At 44.1% G+C, this 15,987-nt stretch overlaps 1 protein-coding gene across 9 annotated transcripts in view; it reads left to right on the forward strand.

Annotated features, from left to right (window-relative positions):
- LOC106540147 (endonuclease domain-containing 1 protein) overlaps positions 1–11,853 on the forward strand; it is a 125,653-nt gene extending 113,800 nt beyond the window's left edge. For 7 of the 9 annotated variants that reach the window (XM_087722689.1, XM_087722688.1, XM_087722694.1 and 4 more), the window contains 3 exons: positions 7,368–7,510; positions 8,902–9,206; positions 11,293–11,853. In XM_087722689.1, coding sequence (XP_087578815.1) covers positions 8,922–9,206; positions 11,293–11,814 — 807 coding nt within the window. In that variant the 5' untranslated portion in view covers positions 7,368–7,510; positions 8,902–8,921 and the 3' untranslated portion in view covers positions 11,815–11,853. Of the gene's footprint in view, positions 1–5,896; positions 6,286–6,901; positions 7,270–7,367; positions 7,511–8,901; positions 9,207–11,292 lie in introns of those variants that run through there. The other 2 variants (XM_087722695.1, XM_087722687.1) reach the window with 2 other exon arrangements.
- The last annotated feature ends 4,134 nt before the right edge of the window (positions 11,854–15,987 follow it).

The following is a 15,987-nucleotide window of genomic DNA, read 5'->3' on the forward strand; positions in this document are numbered from 1 at the left end:
CGGTCTCCTTGGGCAAGTCGGGAAGATACTCGGCCTTGGAAGTCTGCCTGTTTATGCATACTTTGAGAGCGTCATTGACGGAAGATTGCAAATAGGAGAGATTCAGAGCTGATTGCAAAGAAAACCTCTTTTCCTAGAACAGTTTCTGTGCCAGGTTGTCACCATATAAAAACAAATTAAGTCAACAAATATTTAGGACTTGACATTCCAGAGGATTCCTCCCTCCCACCAGGTGTGTTGGTGCAGCTGGCTGGGAATTAGTCGGATTTGTATTCCCACGTCTTTGGGAAGACCCCCAAATTGGCGACAGATGGCAACTCGAGGGCCTAAAAATATATCATGCCAACCCCTTCAAATCCCCAACAAGGGCAGGGTTTGTCCTTATTGGTATAATTGATATCCCGTTTCTTAGTCGGGGTTCATAAATACGGAAGTCCCGAAACACGTCAGAATTTCTCGGTAGCCGCTCTTGCACGCTCATTGATCCGCTGTTTCCCGTGACCCCTTTAAAGGATAACTGATTTCTTTTGGTGTTCGGAGTCTGTTCTTCTTTCTAGCACCATTTGAAATCGGTTATAGTGATTGGGGAATGTCGCCGGGTTTGAACCCAGTTGGAGAACTGGTGCCAGTGGTAAGATCTAGATGTGAAAGGTCAGGCTGAAATGCCTCCCGTCAGCCGGATTCGGGATTACGAGAGAAAAGTTGCAACTGGGACACGTTGTGGTTCTCCTGTTGGAAGGGACACAAGAAACACAAACGTTGTGAAACCAATTACAATGAAGCTGCGCTTCGTAGCAGTTATAACCGTAGGTGGAAGATGGTCTCTCTCTCGAGTGTACGCAGAGGGAGAAAACCAGCCGTGTCTCATTCCAGGAACACGTTCATTGCCACGAACAAGGTCTTAACAGAATAACAGAGCCGGGAGGGACCTTGGAGGTCTTCTAGTCCAACCCCCTGGTCAGGCAGCAGAGCCTATACCGTTTCATGGATGATGGTGCTGAGAAGGGAAGGAAAGGACTGTGGAATATCTCCAGCTCTCAATTTCTCTGCTTTCAAACACTCTCCTTCAGCAAAACAGTAACCACACTCTGCAATGTGTGTGTCTGGCCATGAGTAGAGTAAGGGCCAGCTTACGTTACTCACTTCACTGAGGTGTCCCTTACCAAAGCCATGCAGCAGAAAAGGTCCAGCTGGACGCTATTATGTGTCATTACTTTATGGGGATGCAGTGGCTCAGTGGCTAAGATGCTGAGCTTGTCGATCAGAAAGGTCAGCAGTTCAGCGGTTTGAATCCCTAGCGCCGTGTGACAGAGTGAGTGCCCCGTTACTTGTCCCAGCTTCTGTCCACCTAGCAGTTCGAAAGTAAGTAGAAAGAGAGGAACCACCTTTGGTGGGAAGGGAACAGCGTTCCGTGCACGTTTGGCATTGAGTCATGCCGGCCACATGAGCGCAGAGATCTCTTCAGACAGCGCTGGCTCTTTGGCTTTGAAACGGAGATGAGCACCGCCCCCTAGAGTCGGGAATGACTAACACATACGTGCGAGGGGAACCTTTATGGACATTGGTAAGGCTCCTGAGGGTGTTGACGGAAGACAGAGCACCTAATGAGGCAACCCGACCTTTTCTAATTAGTTGCTTTTCAGACGTGTAAATGAAGACTCATTCCTTCGGGCCCAAAGTATCTAAAAGGAAGAGAGGGGGGAGGGGGGAGAGATGATAGGTGCAGCTAGATGGGCAGTTCACACGTAAAACAGAGAGAGAGAGAGAGAGAAGCATGGTGCTCACCTTACAGCACATTACGTGGATCTCTAGCCCCCTTGTGAAAAAGCTGCTACAAATCCTGGCTTGGTCCGGTTACGCTGCAGAATAGGGGGGCAGTCTAACAAGGCTCCCAGGTCCTCAGCCGGAACCGCTGCATGCACAGAAGTGGCATGAAAGGGAGGGGGGTGGCCTTTTCCTGGGGTACAAAAAGTGGCGTGGGCTCCTTCCCTTCCAGTCTCTCCAACCAGAGCAGGATTGGAAGGTGGCTCTTGATTCCGGCCACTTGACCCTTTCAAACGCATTCACAATTCAAGAGTTTTTTCTCTGAAGATATGATGTGACGTTCATCAAGACTTACTTCCTGCCTGCAAAGCAGATCCACTTGCTTCCTATTTCCTTAGTTCCTTTTTTCATCCCTAGTAAACCTTTTATACGGACCCCAAAGAGGACACAATTGTACTGTGCACGAAAGGCAGACTGTTCTGTCATGGCTTTAGGTAGTAACTACAGCCTCCAGGCACAAGGGGGAGACAGAGCTTATAGGAGAGCCCTGATTGTGAACTCTGCCTGCTTTGAGATTCACAACGTTGTGTGCTTGTGACACGATAGCTTGCTGAAAATACCATACTGCAAATTCGTATTTTGTATGTCCGCACAACATCTTTATCTCTACCGAGCTGACCCATTTTCTGAATCCAAATAGTACATTAAACAAAGCGGCAGTTCATACAATACATTAAGCTAGGGATCATCGTTATCATCTAAGATTAACACTGACTAAACTTGGTACATGAACCTTAGCCTGCAAACCACAGTGAATGAGCCACCACCGTGTCTGAGTGCCATATAAATTAGGTCAGTGTCTACAGCCAAGGTGATTTTTTTCCAAAAGACAATTGGACTTGTTTTCTTTCAAAATGTTTTGCTTCTCGTTCAAGAAACTTCTTCAGTTCCTGGATGATTGAGAGTCTCCGTTGACATTTGTTCAGTATCTACAGGTTTTTTTTGGCACAGTGGTAGGAAGATTTTTGCATCTGGGCGAAAGTTCATTTAAGCATCATATCGATTTTAATCCAGTTTGACTGGCATCGGCTTTCCAATTGCAATTCAACAAAACTGAGCAGGAATGGGGCATTTCTGGATAGTTTTAAAGACAAAGAGTCTGCAGTATTTCTCCCCCTTAAAGTATCCGTTTCCTGTAATACACACTTACATTGTTACAGCAGCATTGTGAAGTTACATCATTCCACATGTGTCAATACATTAGCATCCTTGTGATTTGCTGGAGGCACAAATGGTTTCAGGCAGGTCCTTAGTTTGAATTGCACACCCTGGAGATAGGCAAACATGGTGAATATTTGTTTGGGACATTATCTGGAAGTTGATTGTTTATTAAGTGTGGACATGGCCCAGCTCTCAGCAACTCTGGGTAGTTCACAAGTAGAAAACACACACACACAGACACCCTAATGCAATAATAAAAAGAACAAATGATGGCAACAACCAGAAGCAGACTCTCAATATCCAAATGAACCTAATTAATGGCATCTGATGAAGAAGACATATAAGATCACATCACAAATGGCATGGAAATATAGTGAGTGATCTTAAGACTTAAGAACGGGGGAAGTTTTGAAACTAAAAACCACAAATCACAGCTACAAATCAAAACTTAACACACCATCAGTATTCAAGAAAAGGGCAAAAACCCGTAAGAGAAAGTGGCCTGAGTATAAAAGGAAGTCTCTTTTAGCCTCTTCCTAACCTCACAATATTAGAACTTGGGTCATCTTCAGAAGCTCAATGCAACAATATTGGGTAATCTACTGTGGAAGGGTTGGTGGCCACACATAAAAATGGCTTTAACAGGTGCCCAGATATTTTACTGGAAATCACGGAGGGGGGCAGTGGGATAGATGGATTGAGATGCCTCAATCTCCACCCTCCTTTCAAGCTTGTGTATTCCTCGTCTGAAATGTTTTCAAAGAAAAATCCAAGAAATTCAAGTTACCTGTCAAGGGGGAAGGGGGATTTTCTTGGAACAATGTCTGTTGCCCCCTCCTTGGCTGCTTCATCCCTCTTGGACCAGACCAGTTCCAACCAGTTCCATTTCTCTTCCACTTGGTTCTTCGAGTGTCAATATCCACCCCTCTCTAGACTGCTGGCTGCCAAGATACTCCTGATCTTTTGCAACCCTCAAGTTGTCCAGCTGAATCTCAGCCAAGCAAAGCGTATCAAAAATGTTTTGTGCTTTCTCCTTTTTTAATTATGCACTTGTTGCAATAGTAAAATCCAATAGAAAGAAAGGAAAAGAACAGAAAGTGAAAAATGCAGAAGAGAAAAAAATACAGAAAAGAAAAGAATAGGAAGAATATAGTGAAGAGAGGAAAGAAATATATTAGACATCAGGAAGAACCTATTGACAGTAAAAGCTGTCAATCAGTGGCTCCTGTGTAGGGTGGTTTCTTCAAGGAGAGGCTGGATATCCAAAATACAGGGAAATTTAAGTCTGTAATTCTAGGACCTTTGACTTTAAAGAGTACATTTTTAAATTGACTGTAGCAATAGAGCAACTAATTCAAGCTATACCATTTCCGCACAACCAGCAGATTCAATTCAGCACTCTGCTCTGGGAATATATCACAAAGAAAATCAGAATATTACTTGGAGTCTTGCCAAAATGTTCTATTCAGATTTTTCCCCAAATGACGAAACCTTTGAATTCAATGACCTACTGCCTAGGGATATTCTAAACTAATGTATTTCCATGTCCCGGCCCATTCTTCTCCTCCTTATCTCAGTCTGAAATGGCCATCCCAGAGATAAAAAAAAATATGGGTGAGAAAACACCTTTGTAATGGATACGGAGAGATTAAATCTTGACTATCATTTTTAGGATTGCCAGAACAGACTAGTTCTAAAGAGCCAGACTGGATTTATTAGCAGACGATTAAAAACTGTCAATTGCAGTCATTGAAAATGGGGTTGTCAACAAGGCAGAGAATTCCCCTTACGTTGCCTAAGGGACTATTCAAGATTTGCTTCTGGTACAACTTTGTCACTTCCTCTTGTTTCCATGCTTTTCAGTCTCATTTATGAACTGTAAATGTTTACAAGAACAAGAAGGGGGGGGGGAGAAACCCACGTGGAATCAATTTTTCCACCATCCTTACTTGTTTACACCTTCATGTGTAAAATCAGAGATGTCTTCTTTTGATGCCCTTTTGAAGAGAAAAAAAAGGACTGTAGATTGTGGCAAAGTTGAGGAAAACCCAGTTTGTGATGCCCCCTCAACCACAGAAGCCCCCTGAGGGGCTTTTGGCCAGTCCCTCCCCATCGGTCAAGAGCCTGGTTGATGGGAGGAGAAAACGGTCTGCTCCACAACGGGAGACACAGTTTCAGGACTTCCTTCAGTTTGACTTTGGGTCTCTCCGCTCTAATTCACAGAGAATATGTGGGGAAAACTAATAGGAAGAGGAAAGGTTAGGTGTCTTGAGCTCCCAAAACGAAAGGCTGGATATGAAAAATAAATAGGTTTCTGATTTCCAAGACTTCAGTCTACGACAGTGATTGGCAACTGAGAGTCCTACATGATAAGCGCAAGCATGAGCTCTTGATGATGTTACTCTTTCAGTCAAGAAAGTTTTCTGGGACAGATCTCTCCGTATCTTCCAATCTTGTGCTACTTCTTTGAGTTGTTCCGTGCTCTGGCAGGTGTCCGTTTTGATGATGTCCAGCCATTGTGTTCTTTAGCGACCTATGGTTTCATCCATAACTGAATAAATCCTCCTTATAAAGGGTCGAGATCCTAGTGAGTGGAAGTCGTCATTCCTGGAGTAAAGCAGATGGTATAACGTTGCCAAGGCTGAATGAGGACAGCTGCCTCTCCCCCAGTGGCATGAGCCAATTCCATCCCACCTGGCAAAGAGGACATGCTTGTGAGTGCTTTCAGTTTGGGGGGGGGGATGTCTACATCTGGTGGGTACCTTCTCTGCCATGATGCCTACCTTGTGGAGCATTGAACCCCTTGAAATTAGATTGGCCCTCCCTTGGATTTTTCAAAAGGCCTTCAAGATCTGGAATTGCTGCCAGGCCTGCCCCCCCCCCCCGGGGACCGAACATCCCCCCCCCCCGTGACTCCTTTGCTGAGGGAGCTGTTTTTATCCTCCCTTTGCCCAGAGTGATAAATTTTGTGTTTTTGCTAATAATTACTGAGACGTTTTCTATTTTTATTGATTTGGGCCGATTCATTTATTATTGTGTGCCGCCTAGAGTCTTCTTTGAGGGAGATGGACCACAATATCAATTTGATTAGTCAAACAATCAATTTTTGGAGAGAAGAGTTCTCATGAGCAAGAATCCTGTAATATCTTCAGACATAATGGTATCACAAGTTTCGAGGCAACAACAGCAGCAGTAGCAAAATGTGGGATGCTGCTGCCATTCCCTGAAACCACCCAGTGGCCTGCAAAGTGACATCCCTTTGGTTTGCAGAGTTTGAGATCCACGACTGTAAGATTATAGGTTAGTATTTGGACATGCTAAATACTCTTATTTAATGAGTGATGAATGTATTGATATTATTTCTGGCTTATTGTGCAGTCAAAGGAGCAAGAGGTTGGTTAACCTCCGCTAAGGAATTGGTAAATCTCTGGGTTTTCTCCTCACAATTGTATCCATTTTAATCTCAAGTTCTTCCCATTTGTAGGAAGGAAAGATGGGTAGATGCTGATGAATTCATATTAAAAATGAACCAACGATGTTCCCATTAAACCACAGCAACCAAACTCAACAATCACATATACTTCACTCACGGAGGACCAGCTTGGGAACTGTACTTCATGCATTTTAAGAAGCACAATAGCTGCCATAAACCTCTTCAAAATTTAGCACTAATTCCGCTCTTCATATTTCTCAACTTCAAAAATTGCAAAAAAAGAACAAAAACGTGGAGGGGAGAGGAAAGTCGGGGATTATGTGGCATGCATGAACCTGTCTCCTTCAGCCACCAATTTTGCAACTTTTGCAAGTCTGGCTTAAGGTGTGGGTGGCCTATTAACGCCAGGCCTGAAGTGTGAATGGCCCCTGGGACTCTGCTGCCATTGTTAAAGACGACAAAGCTCTCTCTCAAAAAAAAAAAAAACTGACAATTTTTGTGAGCCCCACAAATGAGCCCAGAATTTTGCGTTCTGAACTGGAAAAAAGAAGATTGTAGGGCTAACCCCTCCGAGGCTTTCGCAATTTCATTTTCTTCCCTATCTAAATTTTTCAACTCTTCCAAATAAACAGATTTGGCGAGTTCTTTTTTTATTTTGATTTTTAAAAGTAGCTCAACAACTTAACAAACATTTCCCTTGCCTCCAGCTTCCTAATCGATAGAAAACAAGGCGCATTACAATCAAGCTGGCGCTATTTTCCCCTTTTAGTGCCACACCCAGGTTTTCTGATGTGCGCATCCAGATGAGATTCTGCTCCATAAATTCCTCCAGCTTGAATTACAAATTTGAGGTAAACGAGGGCTTTCTTTAAAAAATAATAATAACAATTATCAAGACGGATGTTTTAGAATTTACATTCCAGACTTCTCCTTGCCTTTATTGCTTCAGCTCCTAGGGGCAGTTTTCTGTTCCTTTATAAATCCTAGTCGTGGAATGATTTCTCACAGCCTGGACTTTCTTCTCCAACTTCGGACTGGTCCACGCCATTCTTGCCTTCATCTTCTCCTGCTCCAAAGATCGCACAGCCAAAGGTGAGTCTTGTACCTTAAAAGATGGCTTTAGGAAGTGGTTTTTCGGTCTGTTTGGAAATAGCTGCTGTATATCATAACCCATGCTGTACTAATGAATAAGTATTCAAACTTGGACGAATTCTTTGAACCATGTGGCAATATTTACTTTTTGGGCAATTGGTGCTAACTGGCTTGATGATAGATCTGTTTCATCGTTTCCTTGCCAATCAAACCAGGTTGCAATTCGGAAAATAATTAAGGGAAATAAGGTCTACGGAGGGGCATCTCCGTTTTCCAGGACTGTGCAAATAAAGGCTGGTTTTATAGAATAGCAATAGCAATAGCAATAGCAGTAGACTTATATACCGCTTCATAGGCCTTTCAGGCCTCTCTAAGCGGTTTACAGAGAGTCAGCATATTGCCCCCAACAATCTGGGTCCTCATTTTACCCACCTCGGAAGGATGGAAGGCTGAGTCAACCCTGAGCCGGTGAGATTTGAACCACTGACCTGCTGATCTAGCAGTAGCCTGCAGTGCTGCATTTAACCACTGCGCCACCTTGGCTCCTAGAACAAGCCTTGCTAGCTTGCTTCCCCCCCCCCCCCCACAGGATACCCTGAATCAGAAATAAACCAAATAGCTGTTTGAGCTGTGTTGTACGTATTAAGCCACAAGAAAACTAAACCAAGGCTAAAACTAACGTTTGCAAGTTGTATGGATGCAGCAATAGCTGTTTAGCTGGCCTGGCTTTGCACGTATATGGGAAGCAAGCTGTAGAACTAGGATGGGTGAGTTGGGGCATCCAGAATGAATGACAGTTCAATTCCAGGTGAATGTTAAAGTTAGAACTTTTCTGGACGTTGATCCCACAGTCAAATGCTCTTTCTATTAGGACATTCCCCACCTCCCCACCTACATGGAGTTAGCACCTGCTTTTTGGTAACCAAGTCCTGTTAGTCCAATATCTTATCAAATATCAAATAGATATTTGATCACTGCCATCTATGTATTTGATTATAGAATATAGAATAATAGTGTTGGAAGGGACCTTGGAGGTCTTCTAGTCCAGCCCCCTGCTCAGGCAGGAAACCCTACACCACTTCAGACAAATGCTTATCCAACATCTTCTTAAAAACCTCCAGTGTTGGAGCATCCACAACTTCTGGAGGCAAGTTCTTCTACTGATTAATTGTCCTAACTGTCAGGAAATTTCTCCTTAGTTCTAGGTTGCTTCTCTCCTTGATTAGTTTCCGCCCATTGCTTCTTGTCCTGCCTTCAGGTGCTTTGGAGAAGAGGTTGAACCCCCCCCCCCCCTCTTCTGGGTGAAGCTATAAACTGTCTTAATCAGTACTTTGCCCAGGTAGGAGGGCAAGGTGTCTGGTGGGGGATTTTGATGGCCATCTTCCTTCCAGGCTCAAGAGCTTCCCAAGCCATGTTGTTGCTGTCCTCCCTGCTTTTGATGGTCGCCTGCTTCCCCCTGGCTGCCAAAACTGAAGTGGTGCAAGACTTCAAGAATTGCCTGGAGTTCTTTTTGGATAAGGTGCCACCTGGAGATGCTTTGACGCCGTCCAACCCTGCAAGGATTTGCCAGTTTTACAACAATGCCTACCGCTTTGCCACCATGTATGACCGAGAGAAGCGCATCCCCATATACTCTGCTTACAAATGCAAACCCGGACAAGGTCCCAGGTACCGAGGTTGGATGATCGAGCCTCAGGTAAAGGCATTTCCCCCCCCCCGCTCTCGTTTCATACTGTTTCTAACCATTGAACCATCTGGCTGAGTGCTTCTCAATCTCCATGGCTTTAAGCTAGGTGGACTTCTGGATTCCGGAGATGTCCAGAATTCCCCAACCACGAAGGGGTCCTTGGTGCTCTCTAAACTTGGTAGTCTTCTTGCAGACATTCTATTATCCAAACTAGGTAACACCATCAGTGCTCTGCAAGAAAACAGCCAAGCTCAGAGAGCATCAAGGACCCCTCATTTCAACCCTGAGCTGCAAATATTCTCTTATTGATTCCACAACCAGCATGCAGAGAATTTGGTCTTATATTACAGGAAGGCAGAGTCTCACATAGATCAATCATCTATGTAGCTGTATCTACCCTTCCTCCCTCCCTAACTCTCTCCCCCTTCTTTTTCCTCTTCCTCCCTCTCGGTAAAAGTCATATTGCTGATACCACCAACCAAGAATGCTGGTGTGCTTCCCTTTATCAGGAGTGTTCCAGTGAAGACTGGAAGGTGATTCATTTGGATCGTTTTAATTTGGATCCCCGGCATTGAAAGAGATTTTGGATTCCATAGCCTCACCTCTATCATTTCAATGTGCCTAAAATGCTATATAAAATATATATGTATGTATGTATGTATGTATGTATGTATGTATGTATGTATATGTATATGTATATGTATATGTATATGTATATGTATATGTATATGTATATGTATATGTATATGTATATGTATATATTTTTAAAGTCACAACCCCTAGTATGCCCCAATTATGGGAGGCATAGATCTATTTCAATAGCTTGAAATAGATCTATACTAGTCTCCCTTTATTTATTTATCAGCACAAATAAAAAAAACACAAACATATATATTCATACACACACACACACACACACACACACACACACATTAAAGTCACAACCCCTGGTATGCCCCAATTATGGGAGGAAGCTAACTGCTTCCATTCTCTGTCCATCGGCTCGTCACAAGAGACCATCCAGACAGAAAGCCCAATATTTTACTGTTGCCTTTTGTTACATTTGTGTAGTGTATGTGTGTGTGTGTGTGTGTATATATGTGTGTGTGTGTGTGTGTATATATATATATATATATATATATATATATATATATATATATATATATATATATATATATATATATATATATATGTTGTATTTGTGCTGATAAATAAATAAAGGGAGACTAGTATAGATCTATTTCAAGCTATTTAGCTCTCATCAGCTTGAAATAGATCTATACTAGTCTCCCTTTATTTATTTATCAGCACAAATACAACACAAATGTAACAAAGGCAACAGTAAAAACATTGGGTTTCTGTCTGGATGGTCTCTTATGACGAGCCGATGGACAGAGAATGGAAGCAGTGAACTTCCTCCCATATTTGGGCATACCGGGGGTTGTGACTTTATATATATAGAAAGGTCAGCAGTTCGAATCCCTAGTGCCGCGTAAGTGAGCTCCCGTGATTTGTGACAGCTTCTGCCAACCTAGCAGTTCGAAAGCATGTAAAAATGCAGGTAGAAAAATAGGGACCACATTTGGTGGGAAGGTAACAGCGTTCCGTTCGCCTTTGGCGTTGAGTCATGCCAGCCACATGACCACAGAGACATCTTCAGACAGCGTTGGCTCTTCGGCTTTGAAACGGAGATGAGCACCACCCCCTAGAGTCAGGAACGACTAGCACATAAGTGCGAGGGGAACCTTTACCTTTAAAATTCTATAATTGTCCAGATTCCTTCCTTCAAAGCCGAGGTGGCGCAGTGGTTAAATGCAGCACTGCAGGCTACTTCAGCTGACTGCAGTTCTGCAGTTCGGCTGTTCAAATCTCACCGGCTCAGGGTTGACTCAGCCTTCCATCCTTCCGAGGTGGGTAAAATGAGGACCCGGATTGTTGTTGGGGGCGATAGGCTGACTCTGTAAACCGCTGAAAGCCCTTTGAAGCGGTATATAAGTCTAACTGCTGTTGCTATTGCTATTCAGTTGATCCCTTAACCTGAGTTGGTGTTGCGTGTTTCCTGTGAGCTACTAACTTGCGTCCATTTGTCTTCCAGCTGGTAGATTCCACTTTGGGGAAGAGCATGGAGGACGAGCGTCAAGCCAACGTCCCTGCTGATATGGTAAAAAAGAGCCAGGCCATTTCTGAGGATTACACCCAGTCTTTAAGTATTGAAAAGGGACACCTGAACCCAGTGGGCCATCAGCCGGATGAAGACAGCCGAGCTGCCACTTCCACCCTGACTAACATCGTGCCCCAGTTCAGCAAACTCAACCAAGATTCCTGGGCAAACTACGAGCACCGTCTCCGGAAGGAAGCTCTGGCCTGCCTTGACATGTACGTCATTGCGGGCGTTGTCCCAGGGAAGGAGTACCTCTCCGACCACCGGATCAACAAGCCCAGCCACATCTGGTCTGCAGCGTGCTGCGTGAAGGATAATAATAAGAGGGCTTCGTGGGCGGCCATTGCCAAAAACAGTGAGAACGAAGTAAAAGAATGGAGCTTGGAGAAACTACAGAAAATTCTTGCTGACCTCTACGGGAGGGAGAAAGTCGACCTGTTCAACGGTTCCTGTTAAGAGATACACAACAGGACTAGGGGTGTGCGTGTGTGTGTGGGGGGGTAGCAACAAATTCAAGATGGTGGCTGTGACCATAACCATTTTTTTCACGCCAAAGTAGTTCAAGGGCAGACCTCTTTAATAGCATAAGGAGTAAGTTTCTGTCCTTAATTAACCACTGTTCTGTAGGAGTACCACCAGGCAGAGCCTGGGCGGGGGTGGAGTGAAGCAAGTCATCAGCCTAGAGTCATTTTGTTCCCACAAACAGTCCCAGTTCTGTTGATCCTTTCTAGTGCTGATTTAAGAGATGAACTTTAGCTGGCTGCATAGGCAATAAATATTCTAAAATGGCAACTTGAATTGAGCTGAATTCATGGAAAAAACATTGCAGGTAAGGCCTATATACATGCCATTTCGTCTGGGCACATCCATCAAAGCAGGGCCCCCTGATGGACAGAAATTACATTGGTAAGGTAGATCCAGCTGGGGGTGGGTGGGGATTTGGTGCCTCTTAAGATGTTTGCTCTACCACCTACAAAACTCTTGATTGCCAACCACCAATCACAATCTCAAGGTTTGCTTTGGGAAGCAAAAACCTATTTATTTTTCATATCCTGCTTTGGTATTGGGGGGGGGGGGGGCGCAAGACTTCCTGAGTCTATGTGCCATGTTACAATGAACAGATATGAGCTGAGTTTGTCTTGCAAAGGTTCACACGCTACTTTCCTCATTTGCCCCATCTTCCACCGGGTGATACACACAAACACAGCGTGAGAGAGGAGCTTTCCAACCATTGTACTTATGATTAAGGTGTAAAAGGTTGACAATAATAATTACCAGTTTCATCCTTGTCAAAATTACTACAATATCTCGAGGATCAAAAAAATAATAATAATAATAGAAACTCTCTCTCCTGCAGGCACCCACAATATTTGGAGTCCTTGGTGCTGTCTGGGCTTGATATGAACTCAGAGACCAAAATGGTTCAACCCTGAGCTATAAATATTCTCTTTATTTAAATATCCAACAATATTTATCTTCTGGAAAACGGAACTGCTTGGGGCTTCTTGCCTTCTACTAGCCATTTTGCTTTCATTTAGATTATGTTTACAAGTTAGCTATTTAGTACTTGCAGTTAAACTTCGGGTTGACATGTCAAGCAAGACTCAGATATTATTTATATAAAATAAAAGTAGAATAGAGTAAAATGGAATGGAATGGATAGGATAGGAAAGGAAAGAATAGGATACGATAGAGCAGAGCAGAGCAAAACTGCATTCAGTTTTGGTCATCGCAATGTAGAAAAGATTTGGAGACGCTAGAAAGAGTGCAGAGAAGAGCAACAAAGAGGATTAGGGGACTGGAGGCTAAAACATAGGAAGAACGGTTGCAGGAACTGGGTATGTCTAGTTTAATAGAAAGAAGGATTAGGGGAGACATGATAGCAGCCTTCCAATATCTCGGGTTGCCACAAAGAAGAGGGAGTCAGGCTATTCTCCAAAGCACCTAAGGGCAGGGCAAGAAGCAATGGGTGGAAACTAATCAAGGAGAGAATCAAGTTAGAACTGAGGAGAAATTTCCTGACAGTTAGAACAATTAATCCGTGGAACAGAAGTTGCCTCCAGAAGTTGTGAATGCCCCAACACTAGAAGTCTTTCAGAAGATGTTGGATAGCCATTTGTCTGAAACGATATAGGTTTCCTGCCTAGGCAGGGGGTTGGACTAGAAGACCTCCAAGGTCCCTTCCAACTCTGCTATTGTATTATTATTGTAAGAGAAGTAGAGTAGAGTAGGAATAGAGTAGAGTAGAATAGAAGTAGTGTAAGAATAGAATAGAGTAGAATAGAAGTAGGAATAGAATAGAGTAGAGAGAGAATAGGAATAGGAATAGGAATATTTTATAGACCAAGAGTGATTGGACACACAAGGAATTTGTCTCTAGTGCATAAGCTCTCTGTACATACAACTGCATGTGATAGGTCATAGATAGGTCATAGATCATAAATCATAGTTAACAATCATTAATCACAAGATGCAAATAACAGGTGATACATGATAGTAGGAAAGATGAGACGTTGAGAAAAGATTAGAAATGAGAAAGATTGCAATAAGAATAAAGCCTACTACATGGATTACACACACACACACACACACACACACACACACAAACAAACACACCACCAAAATGTGGCCCTGGGCAGTGTTGTGTAGAGGTATTACTGGCATCCTGCCATCTCTCTGTCATTAGAAAGAGAGCAGAATGTGGAAAGAGAAAACACTTCCTCTTTTTCTATATCAGCTCAGCCAAGCTTTTTTTTTTAAAAAAACTTTGCTTTAAAAGATGAATAGGCTACAGATAAGAATTCTCCTCCCAGGGAGCCTGGGTGTCTGTGGGTGTTTCTACAAGCCACCCCACACTTTCATTTTCTGTTTGCTTTCTTTGCTGTGATTTCTTCGAAATGAGCACAGCGCGAATCCATGCCAAGTTTCTGATTAAGCCTGTCCAATGTCACAATAAAAGCAGATGCTCTGAGGAAGTGCCCTCAACTTGCAAGAACTTCTGAATAGGTAAACCTGTTTGTTCAGGTTAAATGAGGTTGTTTCCTGGGGCTGGGGTGGGGGTGTTGGCTGGGGAATTCTGGGAGTTGAAGTCCGGACATCTTCAAGATACCAAGGTTGAGAAACACTGTTCCAGAACCTCTGTTGGCGTTAAACTGAAGACAGAAGGTGGCAGCACTGCACCGCTTAATAAAACTCCCAAGTGTCCTTTAAAGGTTTCCTAACAGGAGGAGGAAGAGCAGGAAGAGAATGTAAGAGAGAGACAGAATAGAGAACAGGGAGGGAGAATGAGAGGGAGGAGACCCCTTTGCAAAGGATGGGCAGGATAGCAATAGCAATAGCAGTTAGACTTATATACCGCTTCATAGGGCTTTCAGCCCTCTCTAAGCGGTTTACAGAGTCAGCATATCGCCCCCAACAACAATCCGGGTCCTCATTTTACCCACCTCGGAAGGATGGAAGGCTGAGTCAACCCTGAGCCGGTGAGATTTGAACAGCTGAACTGCCGAACTAGCAGTCAGCTGAAGTAGCTTGCTTGCAGTACAGCACTCTAACCACTGTGCCACCTTGGCTCCTTCCTCAAATTCCATTTGCAGATTGTGGACAGTCCCTCCTTCCTTCACCACCCAAGGCAGAATTGATGGAAGTGGCTGCAATTTATCCACTATCAAGTTTATGTGTGTTGCATAACAGAAGAATTACTTAGCAAATATAGGAAAGGACCTGGTTTGAATAATACATTCCAACCAGGGGTGGGTTCCTGCCAGTTCTAACCTCTTCTATAGAAGAGGTTCCACAAATCTACAGTGCCGTTTAGAACCGGTTCCAGCTCCCTCCCCCCACCCGTCCGCACGTCATCAAGATGAAGAGCGAGAGGAGGAATTCTGGGAGTTGAAGTCCACAAGTCTTAAAGCTGTCAAGTTTGAACACCCCTGGGGTTTTTTTCCCTAAAGGGTTAGGGGTGCAAGGGTTTTGTAACTTGATAGCTTTAAGACTTGTGTGCTTCAAATTCCAGAGTTTCTGAGCCAACATGACTGGAGGAGGAATTCTGGGAGTTGAAGTCCACAAGTCTTAAAGCTGTCAAGTTTGAACACCCCTGGGGGTCTTTTTTTCCTAAATGGTTAAGGGTGCGAGGGTCTTGTAACTTGACAGCTTTAAGACTTGCGTGCTTCAAATGCCAAAGTTTCTGAGCCAACATTTTGGTTGCTAAGCAAGAGCATTGTTAAGTGAGTTTCACCACATTTTACAAGTTGGCCACGCCCACCCGGTCGCACGACTTCCAAGCCACTCTCACCCGGTCACGTGGTTGGCAAGCCACTCCCACCCAGTCATACGACCACCTAGCCACACCCACCCAGTCACATGACCACCTAGCCACACCCACCAAGTCACATGACCACCTAGCCACACCCACCCAGTCACACAACCACCTAGCCACATCCGGCAAGTCATACGACCACCTAGCCACACCCACCCAGTCACATGACCATCTAGCCACACCCACCCAGTCACATGACCACCTAGCCACACCCACCCAGTCACACCACCTAGCCACACCCACCCAGTCACATGACCACCTAGCCACACCCACCCAGTCACACCACCTAGCCACTCCCACCCAGTCACATGACC

The sequence above is a fragment of the Thamnophis sirtalis genome, unplaced genomic scaffold (assembly GCF_051295495.1).
Source record: "Thamnophis sirtalis isolate CommonGarterSnake01/CBP01778 unplaced genomic scaffold, rThaSir2_p1.2 scaffold_9, whole genome shotgun sequence".
In the NCBI taxonomy this organism is placed as follows: domain Eukaryota; kingdom Metazoa; phylum Chordata; class Lepidosauria; order Squamata; family Natricidae; genus Thamnophis; species Thamnophis sirtalis.